The sequence below is a fragment of the Prunus avium genome, chromosome 3, assembly GCF_965620075.1.
Source record: "Prunus avium chromosome 3, drPruAviu1.hap1.1, whole genome shotgun sequence".
Lineage (NCBI taxonomy): Eukaryota > Viridiplantae > Streptophyta > Magnoliopsida > Rosales > Rosaceae > Prunus > Prunus avium.
In genome coordinates this window covers 29,212,712-29,230,931 of record NC_142286.1, presented here as the reverse complement: position 1 = coordinate 29,230,931, position 18,220 = coordinate 29,212,712, and the positions used below count along the sequence as shown (strand labels likewise).

At 35.6% G+C, this 18,220-nt stretch overlaps 1 protein-coding gene across 1 annotated transcript; it reads left to right on the top strand.

Annotated features, from left to right (window-relative positions):
• Positions 1-10,469: 10,469 nt before the first annotated feature.
• LOC110755164 (transcription factor MYB1) lies at positions 10,470-13,094 on the top strand. Its single transcript, XM_021956339.2, has 3 exons — positions 10,470-10,685; positions 11,049-11,178; positions 12,303-13,094. Exons 1-3 carry the CDS (start codon positions 10,565-10,567, stop codon positions 12,784-12,786), a joined length of 735 nt encoding a protein of 244 aa, XP_021812031.1. The 5' UTR covers positions 10,470-10,564; the 3' UTR covers positions 12,787-13,094.
• Positions 13,095-18,220: the final 5,126 nt, after the last annotated feature.

Sequence of the window (18,220 nt, the reverse complement as noted above, 5' to 3'; positions counted from 1 at the left end):
AATGTATATATCATCTAGCTTGTGTACTACTGTTTTCCTTTTGTTGATGTTAATTTAAAATTCTTTTATATGACTACACAATGAGGATATCAAAATTAATGTGGGCATGCATAGAAAAGTCACATGAGAAGATGCTATGAGAAATAAAGCGTAGTGATGAGCTGAATAAAAGTCACATGTACGTCTATGTCTCCAAACTATACTTTTGCAATTTATTAGTATGCATAACAACGACGTTTGGCAATCAGTGATCTTAGGTTCAAACTCACATGACATCTTGGTAATATGAATATGTGAAACCCCATTCCCCTTATAATTTAGACTATCGTTTGTATTAAAACAAAAAACAAACAAAACAAACAAAAAATCATAGGCAATCAATCTTGATAAACGGGATTTTCTTGAGTATGAAATTGTCCACTTGTTACACTAAGTATGAATCTCGTTAGAACTCCTGCCCATTAATTCCAATTAAATTAATTTATATAAATTAATTTTTTTCAGCTTCCAGGAGTTAAGTTATGAACAACTAAACGTACATGTCATTTGTGTTTTAAACACATATGTTATTGATATACCCAAATTAATCAGAACATTGTGAAGTTTTTCATTTTACAGTTGCAATGCAATAAAATTGTTCTATATATAACACGCAACAATGACTATAAACTCTTGTCAAAACACATTCTCCCATTTAGATGCCCAAACGTTATTATTGTGTGTACGTCATGTATTTTCTACTACTTCTCTTTGATTTGTCGCATGTTTACAATGGCGTCCGCATGGTAATAACTTACGGACGTTCACATAGGAGAAAAATTGTATATATAATATATGTGTATATATATATATATATATATATATATATATATATATATATATATATATATATATATATATATATATATATATATAGGGGCTTCTTAGATATAGGTCCATTTTCATCAAGATATAATGGATGCAGTCAATGTGCTCTCTCTTTTCAATTGTAGTCCAATCTCACCAATTAAGCAATTAGTATGTCCATAATTTTTTTCAAATTTACAGGATATGCCACTATCATAAATGGAATTATATGAAAACACTTTCCTAAAATTCAGTGTTTCCTTATATATATGTGTATGTGTATGCATTTCCTTATATATAATGCATTTTCCTTGTATATATATGTACCTGCCTTACAAGTAAGTGTTTTTTTCTTGAGTTTTCTTAAGCAGTTTTTTCTGGAGCTTCATATTTATATACATTCGTACCTGTCTTCCATGTAATAATGTTTTTTTTTGTTTTTCCAAAGAAATTTTGTATGGATTTTTATCTCAGTTGAGTTTAAAGATCCATACCAAGATATTATATGAGTTCAATTACCTGGGTTAGAGGGTATAACTACCTAGACTATAGAAAATTTATGGATTTAATTACCTGGACTAGAGGTAATTTATGGGTTTAATTATCAACATATTGCATACGAGGTGTATGCATAGGTACCTTACCTATTGTTAAGGTATGAAGTTTTTATGAACTCTTATTACAAATTTTGATGTCAATATACCTTGGAAAATTTTTAGAATTCAATAAATAGATTTGCAATTAAATTCAAATCAAATATGGTAATTAATGTCCTACAAATCAATAACTTACCAGTTTTACGAATTCATAATTTACCTTATTTATGTTTTAGGTGCATAACTAGAACAATAAATTGAAAAAGACATGTAATTTTATGTGGCACAAAAGTCAAAGGAGTTGGATCAACAACAATTTCTACGTGGATTGCACCCAATATCTCTCCTCATAATTAGACTTATGCCAAATTTTCTAATATATATAGCTACAGCTTAATTAAGTAGTGAAGTCCTGCATTAGGTTTAATTATGCATGCTGTAGAAAGATGTTATACAATTTTGCATTATGCATGTGTGCATGATTAAAAAGGTGCAGGAAGTGTACGGAGTCACCATTTTGGCTAGCACTTTACCCCTTACGGGCTGACCCGGTGTGAGCGGGGATTAGTCTGGGTTGTGGTTAAGGCTTAAAGGTGCCACCCATAGTTGGGGCCCATCCAGAACCACCTCGTGGTTCAGACCAAAAAAAAAAAAGGGTGCAGGAAGAGCTATAGACTAAGGTGTTTGAACTACTTCAAGCCAAATATTCAAAGAGGAGACTTTACAGAGGATGAAGTAGATCTGTATATTAATTAGGCTTCATAGCTCAACATCCACATCCTCATTATTGTACGGCAATGACTACTTAGGCCCCATTTGGTAATGCTTTTTTTCCCCAAAGTATGCTTCACTCTAAAGTTAACCAGTTTAAGGTGTTTGGTAAAAATTAAAAATCCTCATTATTTTAAAAGAAATGACCTCCTAATAGCAGCTTTTAAAAGCAGCCTTTAGGTGCTTTCATAAGAAGCAGATAAGAGCCTTTAATGATTTTTTTATTTTTTTATTTTAGCTATCACCTCCACCTTCATCACCACCACATCAACCTCCACCACCACATGGTTAGCACATAATACATTCAACATCATGTCCATTTTAGTCATTATCCACAATTTCAACAGTTTTATATTAAAATTTACCAAACGATTTTGACACTGCTTTTTATACTAATAGAACTTTAAAAAAAAATGGTGAGTCATCATCTAGTACAATGTCCTGCAAAATAATTGAGGTATTTTCAAAATGATATACATCGCCTTTCATGCTTTAAGGAAATCACCACTCTTTCTCAGTTATGTCAACAACTGGTGGAACAACTTTGGTACAAAACTACTATTTGTTTGACAGGTTGATTCGGTTGGTGTTGACTATTCCTCCTTCTACAACAACAATGGAATGAGCTTTTTCATGTATGAAAATTATTAAGAATCGACTTGGGAGCACCATAGCCGATGAATTCTTTGCTGATTGGATGATCCTCCGCATTGAAAGAGAGTTTGCTAATAGTATCGATAAAGTAGAGCAACACGAATTTTAGACCAACACAAATTTTATTTCCACGATCACCGTGTTTAAATAATTTAATTTGAGCACACCATTGGGGTCCGTCACAAATATTATTTCAATAATATGAGTCGTCTATCTTTCAAGTCTTCATCCATAGAATATTCCTGCAAAATAATTAGAGAAATTGAAAACCATTAAGACATCTAGTTGTCATCAATAAAATAGATGCATACGGTGCTTGAAGAAAACCATAAAATGACATTTGTTTAATTGAGCGGTCAAATAATTTCGAATTTAAAAGTGATCTTTTGTATGAATGATCATTAAAGGAATACCTAAGAAAATAACCTATTCGGATCATGGAAATCCAATCCCTCAATTTCATATCTTCATTTGATGATAACCTTACTAATCCAGCAAATCGTGGCCCCAAAATTTGCAAATAGTACTCAAAACTTCTGGCTATTCTACTTCTAGGACTTAAATGAATTCAAATAGTGGTCCCATTCTTTTTGAATATGAAATCTTGGCCCCGTGGTTTTTTGTATACAAGATCAATTTTGAAAACGATTGAATAAAGATACTTAATTATTACTGCTTAATTCCACTTTTCCAGACAATGATGTTGTATATCACCTAGGCAGTTACAATATCGATTCGTTTTCTCATATAAGTTACACTGTAACGTCAAGTTGTTTGGTTTCTTCCAGTAAGGCATCTGTCTCACTGATAGCGCTTTGTAATGGATGTGGGAGGGTTGGCAGTTGTAAAAAGCTTTTTTTTTTTTTTTAAATTTTTTTTTTTTTAGTTATTTACTGTTGGCGAGTCCTAGTCCTATTCTATTTGGGTTTTATTTATTTTACCTTTTGTGTAGATATTATGTAATTAGGATTCCACTTATTTCCTAATTAAACCCTACTAGGGTTTGTAACCTGTATTATAAATACCTCCTTTCGGAGAATGAAATATATCTGAAAATATTCTACCCATATTATTTGACTTGGTATCAGAGCCGACTTTCTAGTGACCTGTGTGTGTTGTGCCCACCCGTGTTCTACTGTGTGCCCTAATTTCTTTAGGGTTCTTGTGCCTGCGCCTTTGTCGTGTTCCGCTGTGTGCTCTGTCGTGTTCGTGCCTCTATTTCCTGTGCTTTTGCCGTGTTCCGCTGTGTGCATATGCCTTTACTGTGTTCGTGCCTCTACTGTCTTCGTGCATCTGCCTCTATTGTGTTCGTGCCTCTACTGTCTTCGTACATCTGCCGGATTTGTGTCTGTGCTGTGTTCTGTTGTATACTCTGCGTGATTTGTTGGGTTTCTGCTACAATCATGGGTGATAATTCCATTGTTGGTGCTGCTGCTGCTTCTGCAAATTTGCGTGTTTCTGACTCTATTCCAGGTACTGGCTCTAATACTTGGATAATTGACACTGGTGCTTCTGATCATATGACTTATGATGCTAAATTTTTTGATGAGTTGTCTAGTAACACCCGTAATCCATACATAACTAGTGCTAATGGCTTGCCCTCTCCAATTATTGGCGAGGGCACCATTTCTCTCACCCCAACTCTGTCCTTGTCTCATGCGTTATTAGTTCCCAATATCCATTGTAACTTGTTATCTGTTGGTCGCTTACTTGATACACTTAATGCTTCTGCTACTTTCTATCCTACCCATTGCTCTTTTCAGGATCTTAGGACTCACGAGATGATTGGGCATGGTAAACGGATAGGGGGGTTATATTATTTGACGTTGCCTTCTGCACCAGTTCGTGATCGTGTCGTTAATACTGTTCAAAGTTGCAATGTCAAAGACAAACAACAAATTTGGTTATGGCATCGTCGCTTGGGACACCCGTCATTTGGCTACCTTAAGCGTCTGTTTCCATCTTTATTCCGCTCATGTGATGAGTCCAGTTTTAAGTGTGAGACATGTATTTTGGCCAAGAGCCATCGCACTGTATTTCCTTTAAGTGACTGTATTTCCTTTATGTGTCTTTATTGGTTATTCTTCTACTCAGAAGGGTTATAAGTGTTATCATCCACCTACCCAGAAGGTGCATGTTACTTTGGATGTGACTTTCCATGAAGAGGTGCCTTATTATGTATCTCCCTCCTCTCCAATTCAGGGAGAGAGGGGGAGTGAATTGAAGAGTTTCGGAGTGAAAAATATGGAAGATGTTGGACCTGAAGAAGGAATTTCTGAAGAACATGAAGAAGGATTTTTTGAAGAACAGGAAGCGAACGGTCGCATGGAGGAAGCGACCGGTCATGAACGAATCTGCCTAGATACGACCAGTCTCATAGAAGTGAACGACCGGTCGCTAACGAATCTGCCTGAAAACGACCGGTCGCACATAGGAAACGACCGGTCGCCTGCCTCGACGAGCGACGACAATGACGATACGAGTGAAGCGACCGGTCGCCAGGAATGTCACGACCGGTCGCCAGGTGATATTTTGGAATTTTTCGAGCCTCTCTCAGAAGGACATAACAGTGATACTAGCGACTCTCGTACAGATGAAATTGATACAAGACCCCCCTATGCCCTGCCACTGCCCCAATCAACTCATGATAATGAGGTACTTTCTAGTGATGTGCCTACTTATTCATTGCCCCCACGCACTACCCGTGGGAAACCTAAAATATAATATTCTCCTGATATACATGCCAAGTCCAAATATCCCATTAACCATTATATGTCAACTCATCGTTTATCTAAGTCATATGCATCATATTTGTGTCAATTATCTAGTGTATGTGTGCCAACTAAGTTGCAGGATGCTCTATCTGATCAAAACTGGATAGATGCAATGCATATTGAGATGGAAGCCTTGAACAAGAATGCTACTTGGGAGTTAGTTCCTTTGCCAAAAGGGAAAAAGGCAGTTGGGTGCAGATGGGTGTTTACTTTGAAGCATAAGGCTGATGGTTCTATTGACCGTTACAAGGCAAGATTGGTAGCAAAAGGGTATACTCAGACTTATGGAGTGGATTACACGGAGACTTTCGCTCCAGTAGCCAAGCTCAACACTGTACGCATACTCTTGTCCTTAGCTTCTAATCATGATTGGCCGCTATTGCAATTTGATGTCAAGAATGCATTCCTCCATGGTGACCTCAAAGAAGAAATATACATGGATCCTCCACCGGGTATCCTTGTAACCTCAAAGGAGGGTATGGTGTGTAAGTTACGGAAATCATTATATGGACTAAAGCAGTCTCCAAGAGCTTGGTTCGGGAGGTTTGCTGCAGCTATGAGGAAGTCTGGGTATGTACAAAGTAACTCGGATCATACTTTGTTTCTGAAACGTCGCAGAGGTAAATTGACAGCTTTAATAATTTATGTTGATGATATGATTGTAACTGGAGATGATCAGGTGGAAATACAGAGTCTTCAGAAATATCTTGCGTCTGAATTTGAGATGAAATCATTAGGTGACTTGAAATACTTTCTTGGGATTGAAGTTGCCAGATCTAAGCATGGTATTTTTTTGTCCCAAAGAAAGTATGTTTTGGATTTGCTTGCAGAAACTGGAATGTTGGATTGTAAACCCATTGATTCTCCTAGTGAACAGAATCACAAGTTGGGGTTGTATCCCGATCAAGTTCCAACTGATAAAGAACGTTATCAACGACTTGTGGGGAAGTTGATTTATTTGGCTCATACTCGTCCAGATATTGCGTATGCTGTAAATATAGTGAGTCAGTTTATGCACTCTCCTAGTGTAGATCATATGGGGGCTGTGACTCGTATTTTAAGGTATCTGAAAGTAACTCCTGGCAAGGGGTTAATTTTCTCCAAGTATGGCCATACAAATGTAGAAGGGTATACAGATGCTGATTTGGCAGGTTCAGCCACATATAGGCGTTCGACATCTGGGTATTTTATGTTTGTGGGTGGCAATCTTGTTACGTGGAGGAGCAAGAAACAAAAGGTGGTGTCTAGATCTAGTGCTGAGGCTGAGTATCGGGGAATGGCCCATGGTGTATCTGAGTTACTATGGTTGAGAAGATTGTTGAAAGACCTTGTTTTTGGGCCTAATAAACCCATGGAGTTATATTGTGACAATACGGCTGCGATTGCAATTGCTCATAATCCTGTACAACATGACCGTACAAAGCATGTGGAGGTTGATCGAAATTTCATTAAGGAAAAGTTGGATGCGCAGATTGTGTCATTCCCCTTCATCCGTTCAGAGTATCAGTTAGCTGATGTTCTTACGAAAGTTGTTTCTACAAGTATCTTTCTCAACTCGCTTGACAAGTTGGGCATGCGTGACGTCTTTGCTCCAACTTGAGGGGGAGTGTTGGCGAGTCCTAGTCCTATTCTATTTGGGTTTTATTTATTTTACCTTTTGTGTAGATATTATGTAATTAGGATTCCACTTATTTCCTAATTAAACCCTACTAGGGTTTGTAACCTGTATTATAAATACCTCCTTTCGGAGAATGAAATATATCTGAAAATATTCTACCCATATTATTTGACTTTTACACTAACACCTCTTGAGCTTTTTGGTTTTCTCACAAAATCTCCTGACGTTTTTCAAATTACACGAACACCCCCTCAGGTACCCATTTTTGTTGATTTTTCGTCCAAAGATTGATGATTTTATACACACACAAAAATTCTTCAAATGACAAAGTTGGTCTTTGAGATTAGATTGCATATACATTAATTGAGGTTAATTTTTTATTTGCATAATTTTTTTTCAATGAAATTATCAATTTTTAGATGAACAATCAACGGAAAGGGGTTTTGTGAAAACACACTGAAACCTCAGAGGGTGTTTGTGTAATTTTTGAGACATGAGGCAGATTTGTGAAAACACCAAAAACCTGAGGGGGTGTTAGTGTAAATAACTTCTTCTTTTTTCTGCTAGAGTTATTTACAATGACATCACCAGCGAGGTTACAAATTCTTTTCACTAACCCCTTCCTTTAATTTTATGTTGAAAATTTTATCATTTCATAAACAATACTTCTTTAAAATGACAAAATTAACTTAAACAATTAGACCTCATGGATGTATGTGCAATCTAATCTCTTAATTAACTTTGTCATTCGAAGAATTTTGTTTTTATGACAACACCAATTGTTAGATGAAAAATTAACATACAAACTTTTGTGAAATCAATTTGAAACCTCTAGAGAGTGCGAGTGTAAATTTTGAAACCTCCGGAGGTTTTGGGACCTAAAACCTCAAATGGAACAAATATCTATTTGACATCAAAGAAAAGGATCCCTGACAAACAAACTCGTGGTTGTTTCGTTACAATAGAAAAGAAGCTTTAAAAAAAACACTTAGGATTCTAAAATTTTGGAATCAATTAGACAAATTAACCCTCGCAATTTGTTTTCATCGTTAGTTAAACTGTCTTTTTTAATTTCCATCATAAAAGTATCCTTAAATAACGAAGGAGTAGCTTTTCTGAACCTTTAACCTCAAGTTTAAACAATATAATTACCATGCAAAACAAAAGAAATTAACATTAATAATCAGATTTTCCACCTAATTGCACATCGATCCAAACGCTATCCCTCTATCCCTCGAATTAAATTATGTAGCTTCCTCTTGTTCTTCATGGGCTTAAATTCTATGTTTGCTAGTATAGTTTCCACCAATGCCCCGTCTAAACTACAAATCAATCGGTCGTGTTTGAGCTTTTTGAATAAGGACATATCTTGTTTGAGCTTTTTGAATATTATCTTTTTACTTCCCGCAAATTACTGTTTTCCTCTTTCAACTTAAGCATATATCGTCCAATATTATTCTTGTTGAAGTTTTGTTCCTTTCTTTTACTCTAAAGCTGAATTCGTACAAAGGCTTGTAGTTTAAGTGATTAAGAATATTTACTCATACACAAGTCCTTACTTCGATTCCCCCTTTCCCAATATTTACGACTCTGGTTAACACTCCACCAACTTTAGCTGAAGTAAGTATTACAATAATTTGAGGAAACAACGTTAGGTGTTTTAGTTTAGTGGTTTGGTACTTCAATTGTCAAGCGACTCTTTGTTTTCATTTTCATAAACCAGACACAACGAATTACAAACTAACACTTCAAAAGTAAGGCAGCCTGTATTGGGACCATGCAGACAAAAAATCAAAAGCAGGATTCCAGGTGGGTAAAGATGTGTGTGTAGTAACAAGTTACACGATGCTGCATTCATATTCTTACAATGTGTTTTGACTATTAGACAATTTTATGCCGTGGAAAACTGACTTTTCTGCTTATGTGGAAATTGCAGCTTTCTACATATAACTTTTATTTTTGTTCGTAAAATATTTTTTATTTGAGGGACACCTTTTTAGGATCCCCTAAAAAATATTTTTTCAACAATCGAAATCATCTATTTTTTAAGTCTATATTCGTAGATTATCCTTGCAAAAAAATTAGACAAATCGGAAACCGTTTCAATATCCAATTGTGTCCTACAAAATCAATGAACACGGTGCTTCAAGAAAGTACTAAAATTTCAACAATTCGATTGAGTGGTCAAATGATATTGGATTCAAGTGATTTTTTGTAGAGATGATCTTTGAATGAATATCTACAAAGTAGACAGTTTGGATTAGTGAAATACAATACAGAGTGGGCCCTATAAGGAGTTTACACTAACATTCCCTAAGGTTTTTGGCTTTTTCACAAAATTCCTTGAGGTTTAAGAAATTACACAAACACCCCCTGAGGTTATAAATTGTTTTCACAAAATTCATTTTCATTAATTTTTCATCCAAAGATTGATGATTTTATACCAAATAAAAAATAAAAAATTCTCCAAGTGACAAAGTTGACCTTTGAGGTTGGATTGCATATACTTCATTGAGGTTAATTTTCTCCTTTGCATACTTTTTTTTCAATGAAATCATCAATTTTTGGACAAACAATCAACAAAAAGGGATTTGTGAAAACAAACTTTAATCTCAGGGGGTGTTCGTGTAATGTTTGAGACATGAGGGGAGTTTTGTGAAAACACAAGAACCCTCAGGGGTGTTAGTGTAAATATAAATATATTTAGGCTTATTTATGGATATACCCCCTGTGCTTTCAAAATAGTCTCAGATTACCATATATTCTTTGAAATGTCTCAACATACCACCTATACTTTCAATAAGTGTCTCACATTAGCTATTATGTCAGATTTGAGAGAAGTTCTGTCAGCTGATGTGGCCCCACTTCTTTTCAATCTCTTAACAAAGGAGAGGAAGGGTTAACCAGGTTGAGAAAAGGGAGAATTTGAGAGAAGAAGGTTAGGTTGAGCGAATTTCAAATTTGGAAATCTAGAGGTTCAAATTTGGGAGAAAAAAGGGATTTTGGAGAAAAAGGGTAACTTGATTTGGGGATTTCGGATTTGGGAGATCCCACAATATTTAATAGTTTGACTGGTAGCTAATTTATTACTGAGAATAACTGTTGCAATCATTTAAACTTCGTCACTTTTTGCTTCTGTGGGTATGAGGCATGCACGTCACTGGCCTGGTAAGGTTTAATTTGATGGTCTCCATGCCGTGGGAGAACCCTTTATTTATAATGCTAGGTGGCTTCTGGACGCTTGAAGTAACTAGCAGGCACAAAATAAGCTGGCTGCAAGCATACAACGCTGGCCAAAAGAAAATATGGAGGGTTATAACTTGGGTGTGAGAAGAGGAGCTTGGACTAGAGAGGAAGATGATCTTCTGAGGCAGTGCATTGAGAATCAAGGAGAAGGAAAGTGGCACCAAGTTCCTTACAAAGCAGGTATTGATGTGAAATATAACTCCAAAAAGAGAGATAGATATATGGTATATATATATATATATAGCTACAGCTTAATTAAGTAGTGAAGCGTTGTCTTAGTGTTGTTTCTTAACACACACAAAAACGACATCCTGAACTTCTCCACTCATTATTAATTGGTTTTCTGTACGTGTTCTGCTCAAGGGATGTCATACATAAAAGGCCATTTTGATATCCAACATTGGGAACTTCCTCAAGAAAACACATTATTGTAGAGATGCATGCTGTAACAAAGACAAAAACGAAGTTTAAGACGCAGCCTGATAATTTCATGACAAGTTTTGTGATAAAAACTCAATTTTTTTGCATTATGCATGAATGCAGGGTTGAACAGGTGCCGGAAGAGCTGTAGACTAAGGTGGTTGAACTATTTGAAGCCAAATATCAAGAGAGGAGACTTTATGGAAGATGAAGTAGATCTAATAATTAGGCTTCATAAGCTTTTAGGAAACAGGTACCAATAAATAAATGTCTCTTTCCTTGCTATCAACCATCTACTCATTTTGTCCTTAATTAATTGAGCTCATAGCACACATGGTCCTGGTGCTTTTTTATTTAATTTTATTTTGTCTCAGAAGGACAAAACAAGTTGGCAGCATGCACAGAAAATACATCTCGTAGACTCATACCCTCTCTGCAAAGATAAACATTAAATTTCCCGTTCAAATCTCATTATACTTTCAGCTAGTCATACAAGAAACATTACTTCGAAAATATTTAATTTTTATAATTTTTTAATTTCTTAGTACTTTGGCAATTCCTCGTCCTAATGCAGGTTTAATGTATAATTATTGGGGTGCAACACCCAATTAAAGCGTGGCACAATAATATTGTCTCCCTAACATTATTGTTTCCCATACCTAGCAAAAATTAAATTAATATATTCATAGGAAATTTATTTGCTCTTTGTTTACTTGGGTGAAAATTTTATACCTATGTTGGGCTCCTTTTCCTTTTACTTTATTCATCTTTGTTATTGGTAAAATCTTTCAAACACAAACTAGCATATAAGGAGTTGGCGCCCTTTAACATAGTTTGGAGCTCTAAAAAGGGGAAGATGTTTGGTTGCGTTGGGTTTGGATTTAGCCAGCACGAGACTATGGGTTTAGCCGGTATGACGCTATGATTTTCTTCTGGTTGCCCGGAAGATGTGGAGTGGTGGTCTTATATTTCTTAGTTTTGTTTTAGACTAATAATTTTCAAAAACTCTTTAGGAGTTTGCTGTGATTTGTTTTCTATTTAAAAAAAATTTATTTCTTTTTAGCTTTTGGCTTATAATACGAATTTGCCATTTCTACCGTTTGCGCGGCAAATTTGTATTGTATGTCTGAGTACATGTGCTTCTAGTTACTGAATGAGGGATTTAGTCATTAATTGGATTGTGCGTGATTTTCTCCAGATCAATTCAATATGTTGTTGTGTTTGGTCACTAGAGAAGATTTACTCATATTCGGCACATAGTTGCTTTGTACTTTTATTTGTTCATCAATAATATACTATTGCTTATTTTCACAAAAAAACAAAAACAAAAAAAACTAGCATACAAATGTATTAACTTTCTCATGCTATGTGTTGAAGGTGGTCATTGATTGCTCAAAGACTTCCAGGAAGGACTGCGAATGATGTGAAAAATTACTGGAACACCCGATTGCGGACGGATTGTTGCCTGAAAAAGATGAAAGACAAATCCCAAGAAACAATAAAGACCATCATAAAAAGGCCACAACCAAGAAGCTTCACCAAAAGTTCAAATTGTTTGAGTTTTAAAGAACCAATTTTGGACGATACTCAACTAGAAGAGAATTTTAGTACGCCATCACAAACATCAACATCAACAAGGATTGGAAGTGATTGGTGGGAGACCTTTTTAGATGACAAGGATGCTACTGAAAGAGCTACAGGTTCTGGTCTTGGGTTAGATGAAGAATTGCTCGCAAGTTTTTGGGTTGATGATGATATGCCACAATGGACAAGAACGTGCATCAATTTTTCTGAAGAAGGACTAAGTAGAGGTGATTTCTCTTTTAGCATGGACCTTTGGAATCATTCAAATGAAGAATAGAGAAAGTAAGTCTTAAGTCTTAGTAGTATTGTGTTTTTTTTAGAGTGTTTGTCCCATATTGAAAAGTGAAGAGACCTAGTCTGGATTTATAAGGAGTTGAGCTTCTCCCTCCATTGCCAATTGAGTTTGAGGTGGTACCTCAACTTCCTTCATGGTATCAAAGCAAAGCCTCACGTGTTGAGCCCAACCGCCACTTCTGCTCAACATTTGTATTAGTAGCAATTAGTAGCTGTTATTTTGGTTTGTTTCGTTGAAATGAGTTTATTGTTGTCCAGGTCTTCATAATTTGAACTTAGATTTTTTCCTTTTCCAAATGTTTGGTGGCTGTTTCCCCTATATCATATAACTGTTGGTGTTAATTTAATATACTCTTGTATTATTAAAAATAAATAATATGTCCACAACTTAATGACAATCTGTAAAGTGTTTAAAATAAATCTATCCTAGCTAGTTTCGAAAACCAAAAAAATATCCTAGCCCCCCCTACTTGCAATTGCGTCTCAGTTGACCATCTGTAGTTTTCACCTCTCCTTTTGTGAGAGTTTTTCACCTCTCCTCTTGTGAGAGTTTTCCACCTCTCTCTTGTGAGAGTTTTATTTGTATTGTTATGGCTTGATTTTTTCAACCATTATCTCTATTTGGTTGTTTTGAGTTTGCAATCTTAGTTGGGATGTCTATGCCAAAATTTCTTCGATTATGCTTATTGTTAGTGGAGGCGCACCAGATTGTCTTAATTTTGATGTTAGATCATTTTGCTATTGTAATGGCCCTTTTTTACTGTTTGTATTGGCCTTTTGTGGCTAGTGACTTTTTTGGCTAAAATTATGAATGAAATTCCAAAATTTCTCGACAACAAAAAAATCAGCATATGTAAAATCATGGCCTATCTATGATTTTTGCAAGTTCTAACGTCTATAATGTTTACCTTTTCATCAACATAACTAAGACTACTAGGTTGCACCAATACTCCTAATTAGAGGGGTATGTTTGTATCCGATACTCCGATATTCATATCCGATACTCCAATGCTCGTTTCCGCTATGTCGATACTCTTATTCAATATGACAATACTCTTACTGTCTTCCAATAATGTTAATTTTAAAAACTCCATCTGTGAAGACTCAGCCTCTGCTTCTTGAGAGAAGCTAGGTCTTCATATAAAGACTTGTATTTTGTGTTTTGTTTATGGAGACTTGTGTTTTGTGTTTAGTTTTATGTTTTGAAGTTATGAGGGATGATTATAACAAGATGGATGCAATATTAATTTTTGCTATTTATATTATTTTTTAAATATATATAATTTAAATCATCGTATTTGTGTCATACTCGTATTCTAGTTTTTGGAATTTTGCCTTATCGATGAATTATACCGGCGTACTCGTCCTCGTACCCGTGCGACATAGTTGTCCTTGTTGATGTTTGGTGTCTAGTTTCATGTTGTTTTTAATTTAACTTATGTTGTACTTGTTTTTAATTTCACTATTGTTGTATTCGTTTTTATTCAAAATTAAATAAAATTATGTTTTTGCGGCACTTGAAATTAAGTTAAAATATTCATTAACATAAATCCAGATATATAAAAACTTAAATCAAAATTAAAAAGTTAACAAAACAAGATTAAAACAATTAATAAAACTTGGGACTCAATTTTGAAATTGCGAGATTAGGGGAAAAAACTACCTTAACAAAGATTAAAACATGTATTGGCTGATGCCAATACCTTAAAAAACTACTTCATTTGAGGGACGCCTTTTGGGATCCACTACAAATTCTTTTTCAATAATCCAAACCATGTATTTTTATCTTATTCATTCACATATAATCCTTGCAAAAAATTAGGAAAATTCAACATCATTAAGGTATCTAATTATTAACAACAAAATAAACGAACACGGTGCTTCAAGAAAACACTAAAATGACAATTTTTATTTATTTATACAGAAACTGAAATTACAAAACGAAATCCCTAGGATAAGAAAGCCCAAAGAGGTCAAAATAAAAAGGAGAACAAATTGACAAAGGAAGCCCAAGCTCCCAACTAACTTGCGACGAGAACCCATAGCCCAGCTTGGCAACTGCATTCACAATGAATCTTGCCTCCCTAAACACATGCTGGAAGCGAACATAAGCTATAGAAGAGATAAGGAGCCATATATCTTGAATGATTTGTTGGATACTACAAGGGGAAGTAACTTTTTTTAGGACAATATCAATAACAATTTTAGAGTCACCTTCTACCATAATCTGAACCCAACCTCTATCAATAGCGACAACGAGACCATCCCGGAGAGCAACACTTCCAGCCACATTTATGGAATTTTCATCAATGTTATTGGCATCAACCAGTAACACATGACCATCACTATTCCGAATGACAAAACCAGTGGTGGCTTGAGAATTAATGACAGATCCATCGAAGTTAATTTTAATACAACCTGTAGGAGAAGGGTGGTGCCATTTTATCACCATAGGGATATCATTCCTCTTTTTGACCAAATGGTTATGCTACCAATAATCCATGCCAATAGTAGCTGCAACATGAAAATAACTAGCAGTGTGTGTGTGAGAATCTCATAATAGCATATTATTCCTAGCTTCCTAGATCTTTCAAAAAATGAGAATAGCTTTGGACAAGTGATCCAGACCTGGGGCTTGAGTAGTGCAAGCCACAGAGGATAACCAACTAATGAAATCACCAATGTGCGAAGGAAGAGAAGGGAAAGCAGAGGAGCATCCCCAAACATTCCTTGCAAAGCTACAATCCACAAACAGGTGTTGAATGGTTTCAAACTACTATTAGCAAAAAAGGCAATTAGGACACAACTGGGGCATAAATCTGTGGAGTCTAGCTCTCACTTGAAGTCTTTTTCTAATAAGCATCCAGGCAAAAATCTTCACTTATGAGGGATTTCAAGTTTCCATATTTTCTTAAGAAGACGAACTTGAGGGTATGAGGAGTGCTCCTGGACTTGAATATTGTAGGCACTTTTAACGGTGAAGGAGCCACTAGGATTAGGGCCCCAAACTATTTGATCCTGCAAATTAGAGATAGGAAGAGGAACTGTTAAAATTTTATCAACCAAATCATCATCCAAAACTTGAGAGACTTTATTTTTTGTCCCAATTGTTATTGGTAATAAAATATGAGACTTTCTAGTCAAGATTCTAGGGAGCTCTTTGGTGCTCGGGACTTAGGTCAAGAAGAGGGAAAGGCAAAACCCAATGGGAGGTCCAGAAAGAGATGGAACCATCATTTCCCACCACCCACCTAAGACCTTTGCATAAGACATGTCTAGCATCCAAAATAGATTTACAAGCTACATAATGAATTGATTTTTTTCTTGAGAGTAAAGAAACTCTCATGTATGAGATACTTCTAAGTAACAATCTTAACCCACCAATTAGAATGGTCAGTGAGGCATTTCCACCCGAGCTTAGCTAGAGCTGCAACATTAAACTGGTTAGTAAGTCTGACCCTTAAGCCACCAAGGTCTTCGGGAAGGCACACATCCTTCCAAGAGATAGGAAGGGTCCTATCACTACCCCAGAAAAAAGTGCTACGACATTTGTTCATTTCTTTAACCACCTGAGGGGGGCATCTAAAATAGGACATCACATGATTCGGCACAACCGACTTTATTAGGGTCAGTCGTCCCACCCTAGAAAGGGTATGAGCTTTCCACCCTGCAAATTTTGAACAAATTCTATGAATTAACTCCTTTGCATTTTGGGGATCTTTCCAGAAAATAGTATTGTGGATATCTAAGTATCTACCAATAGTGGTTCTCGTGCTGGATTTGCAAGATAATACTAGTATTGTTTTTGACATTTGTGGGAACTTTGAGTGAGAAATAAATGGTAGACTTATGGAAATTAATATGTTGGCCAGAGGCCTTAGAGAAAGCCTCAACAATTGTTAAAACATTTCTAGCAGCCACAGACGTGGCTTTAGTAAAGACTAAGCAATCATCTGCGAAGACTAAATTCGAAATTTGATAACCAAAAGTAGACCTGGCAATATTGTACGCGACAAAATTCACACGAAAATTTCAGTATTCAGGTTCGAGTTATCATGTTGTGTTGACCCGTTAGCCATACGTTAAGCTAACAGGTCGTGTCGTGTAAGTCGCGAATACCTGTTAACCATTAAGCTCATGGGCATTTTTGTAAATTTATATCTTTCTTCTCTTTTTTTTTTCTTTTTTTTCTCCTTTTTTTTCTTCTCTTTCTTCTCTTCCTCCCCCATTCCCCCGACTCTCCCACTGTCTTTCTCTCTATAAGTTTCTTCTCTTTCCATTATTTTTCTCAGAAACCAAACATAGCTTTCTTTTCTGTTCTTCTCTCTCTCTCTCTCTCTCTCACCTCCTCCTTTAGCGTATAAGGGAACCACCGCAGTCACTGCAAATCAATGCCTCATCTCCAGCAATCTTGCCGTTGCCAAATAAGGCTCTTCTAGCAGCTCCATCGTCCACTCCTCAGAATCAATCAAAGGCTTCCCTTCCTAATTTATCTTTATGTTAACTTTGTATATTAACTCTAGTTAGCATCATCAACTCTCACTACTACAAAAAAGGCAAAAGACGACGGGAATTCACCGTCGTGAATTTGGTTTTCAAACCGTCGTAAAATCGATCGACGTCTTTTGCAAAGTAAAACCACGATGCGAAATCACCGTCGTTGTTATAACAAACAACGTCATTAACAACCAAACAACCGACGTCTGTATACTGAAAAATGAACCAAAAAATTGTCTTGGAGAAGAATAGACGACCTATTTTATACAACCTCCGTCGTGTAAAAGAATACAATACGTCTTTAAATAAATAAAATATGACGTTATTAAATCATACGACGTCCAATGTATTTATATAACCGTCGTGCAATAGTAAAGCCACTTCGTTTTTTACATTAATATTGACGTGGAAATAGCGGTTAGGGTAAATCATTGTCGTTGTTATAACAAATAACGTCATTTACAAAAAAAAAACCGACGTCTGTACACTGAAAAATGAACCAAAAAATTGTCATGGAGAAGAATAGACGACTTATTTTATACAACATTCGTCGTGTAAAAGAAAACACTACGTCTTTAAATAAATAAAATATGACGTTATTAAATCATACGACGTCGAATATATTTATATAACCGTCGTGAAATAGTATTGTTACTTCAGTTTTTCCATTAATATTGACGTGGAAATAGCGGTTAAGGTAAATCATCGTCGTTGTTATAATAAACAACGTCATTTACAAAAACAACCGACGTCTGTATACTGAAAAATGAACCAAAAAATTTTCATTTAGAAGAATAGACGACCTATTTTATACAAACGCAGTCGTGTGTATGTATATACTACGTCTTTAAATAAATAAAATACGACGTTATTAATATTTACTACGTCTTCTATATTTACATAACCGACGTGGAAAATAT

What these genes read in the sequence shown, in the direction of transcription:
- LOC110755164 (XM_021956339.2), top strand. Translation starts at nt 10,565, where the DNA reads ATGGAGGGTTATAACTTGGGTGTGAGAAGAGGAGCTTGGACTAGAGAG. An exon ending in CCAAGTTCCTTACAAAGCAG is followed by an intron (nt 10,686 to 11,048) that starts GTATTGATGTGA and finishes GCATGAATGCAG; the next exon opens with GGTTGAACAGGTGCCGGAAG. An exon ending in CATAAGCTTTTAGGAAACAG is followed by an intron (nt 11,179 to 12,302) that starts GTACCAATAAAT and finishes TATGTGTTGAAG; the next exon opens with GTGGTCATTGATTGCTCAAA.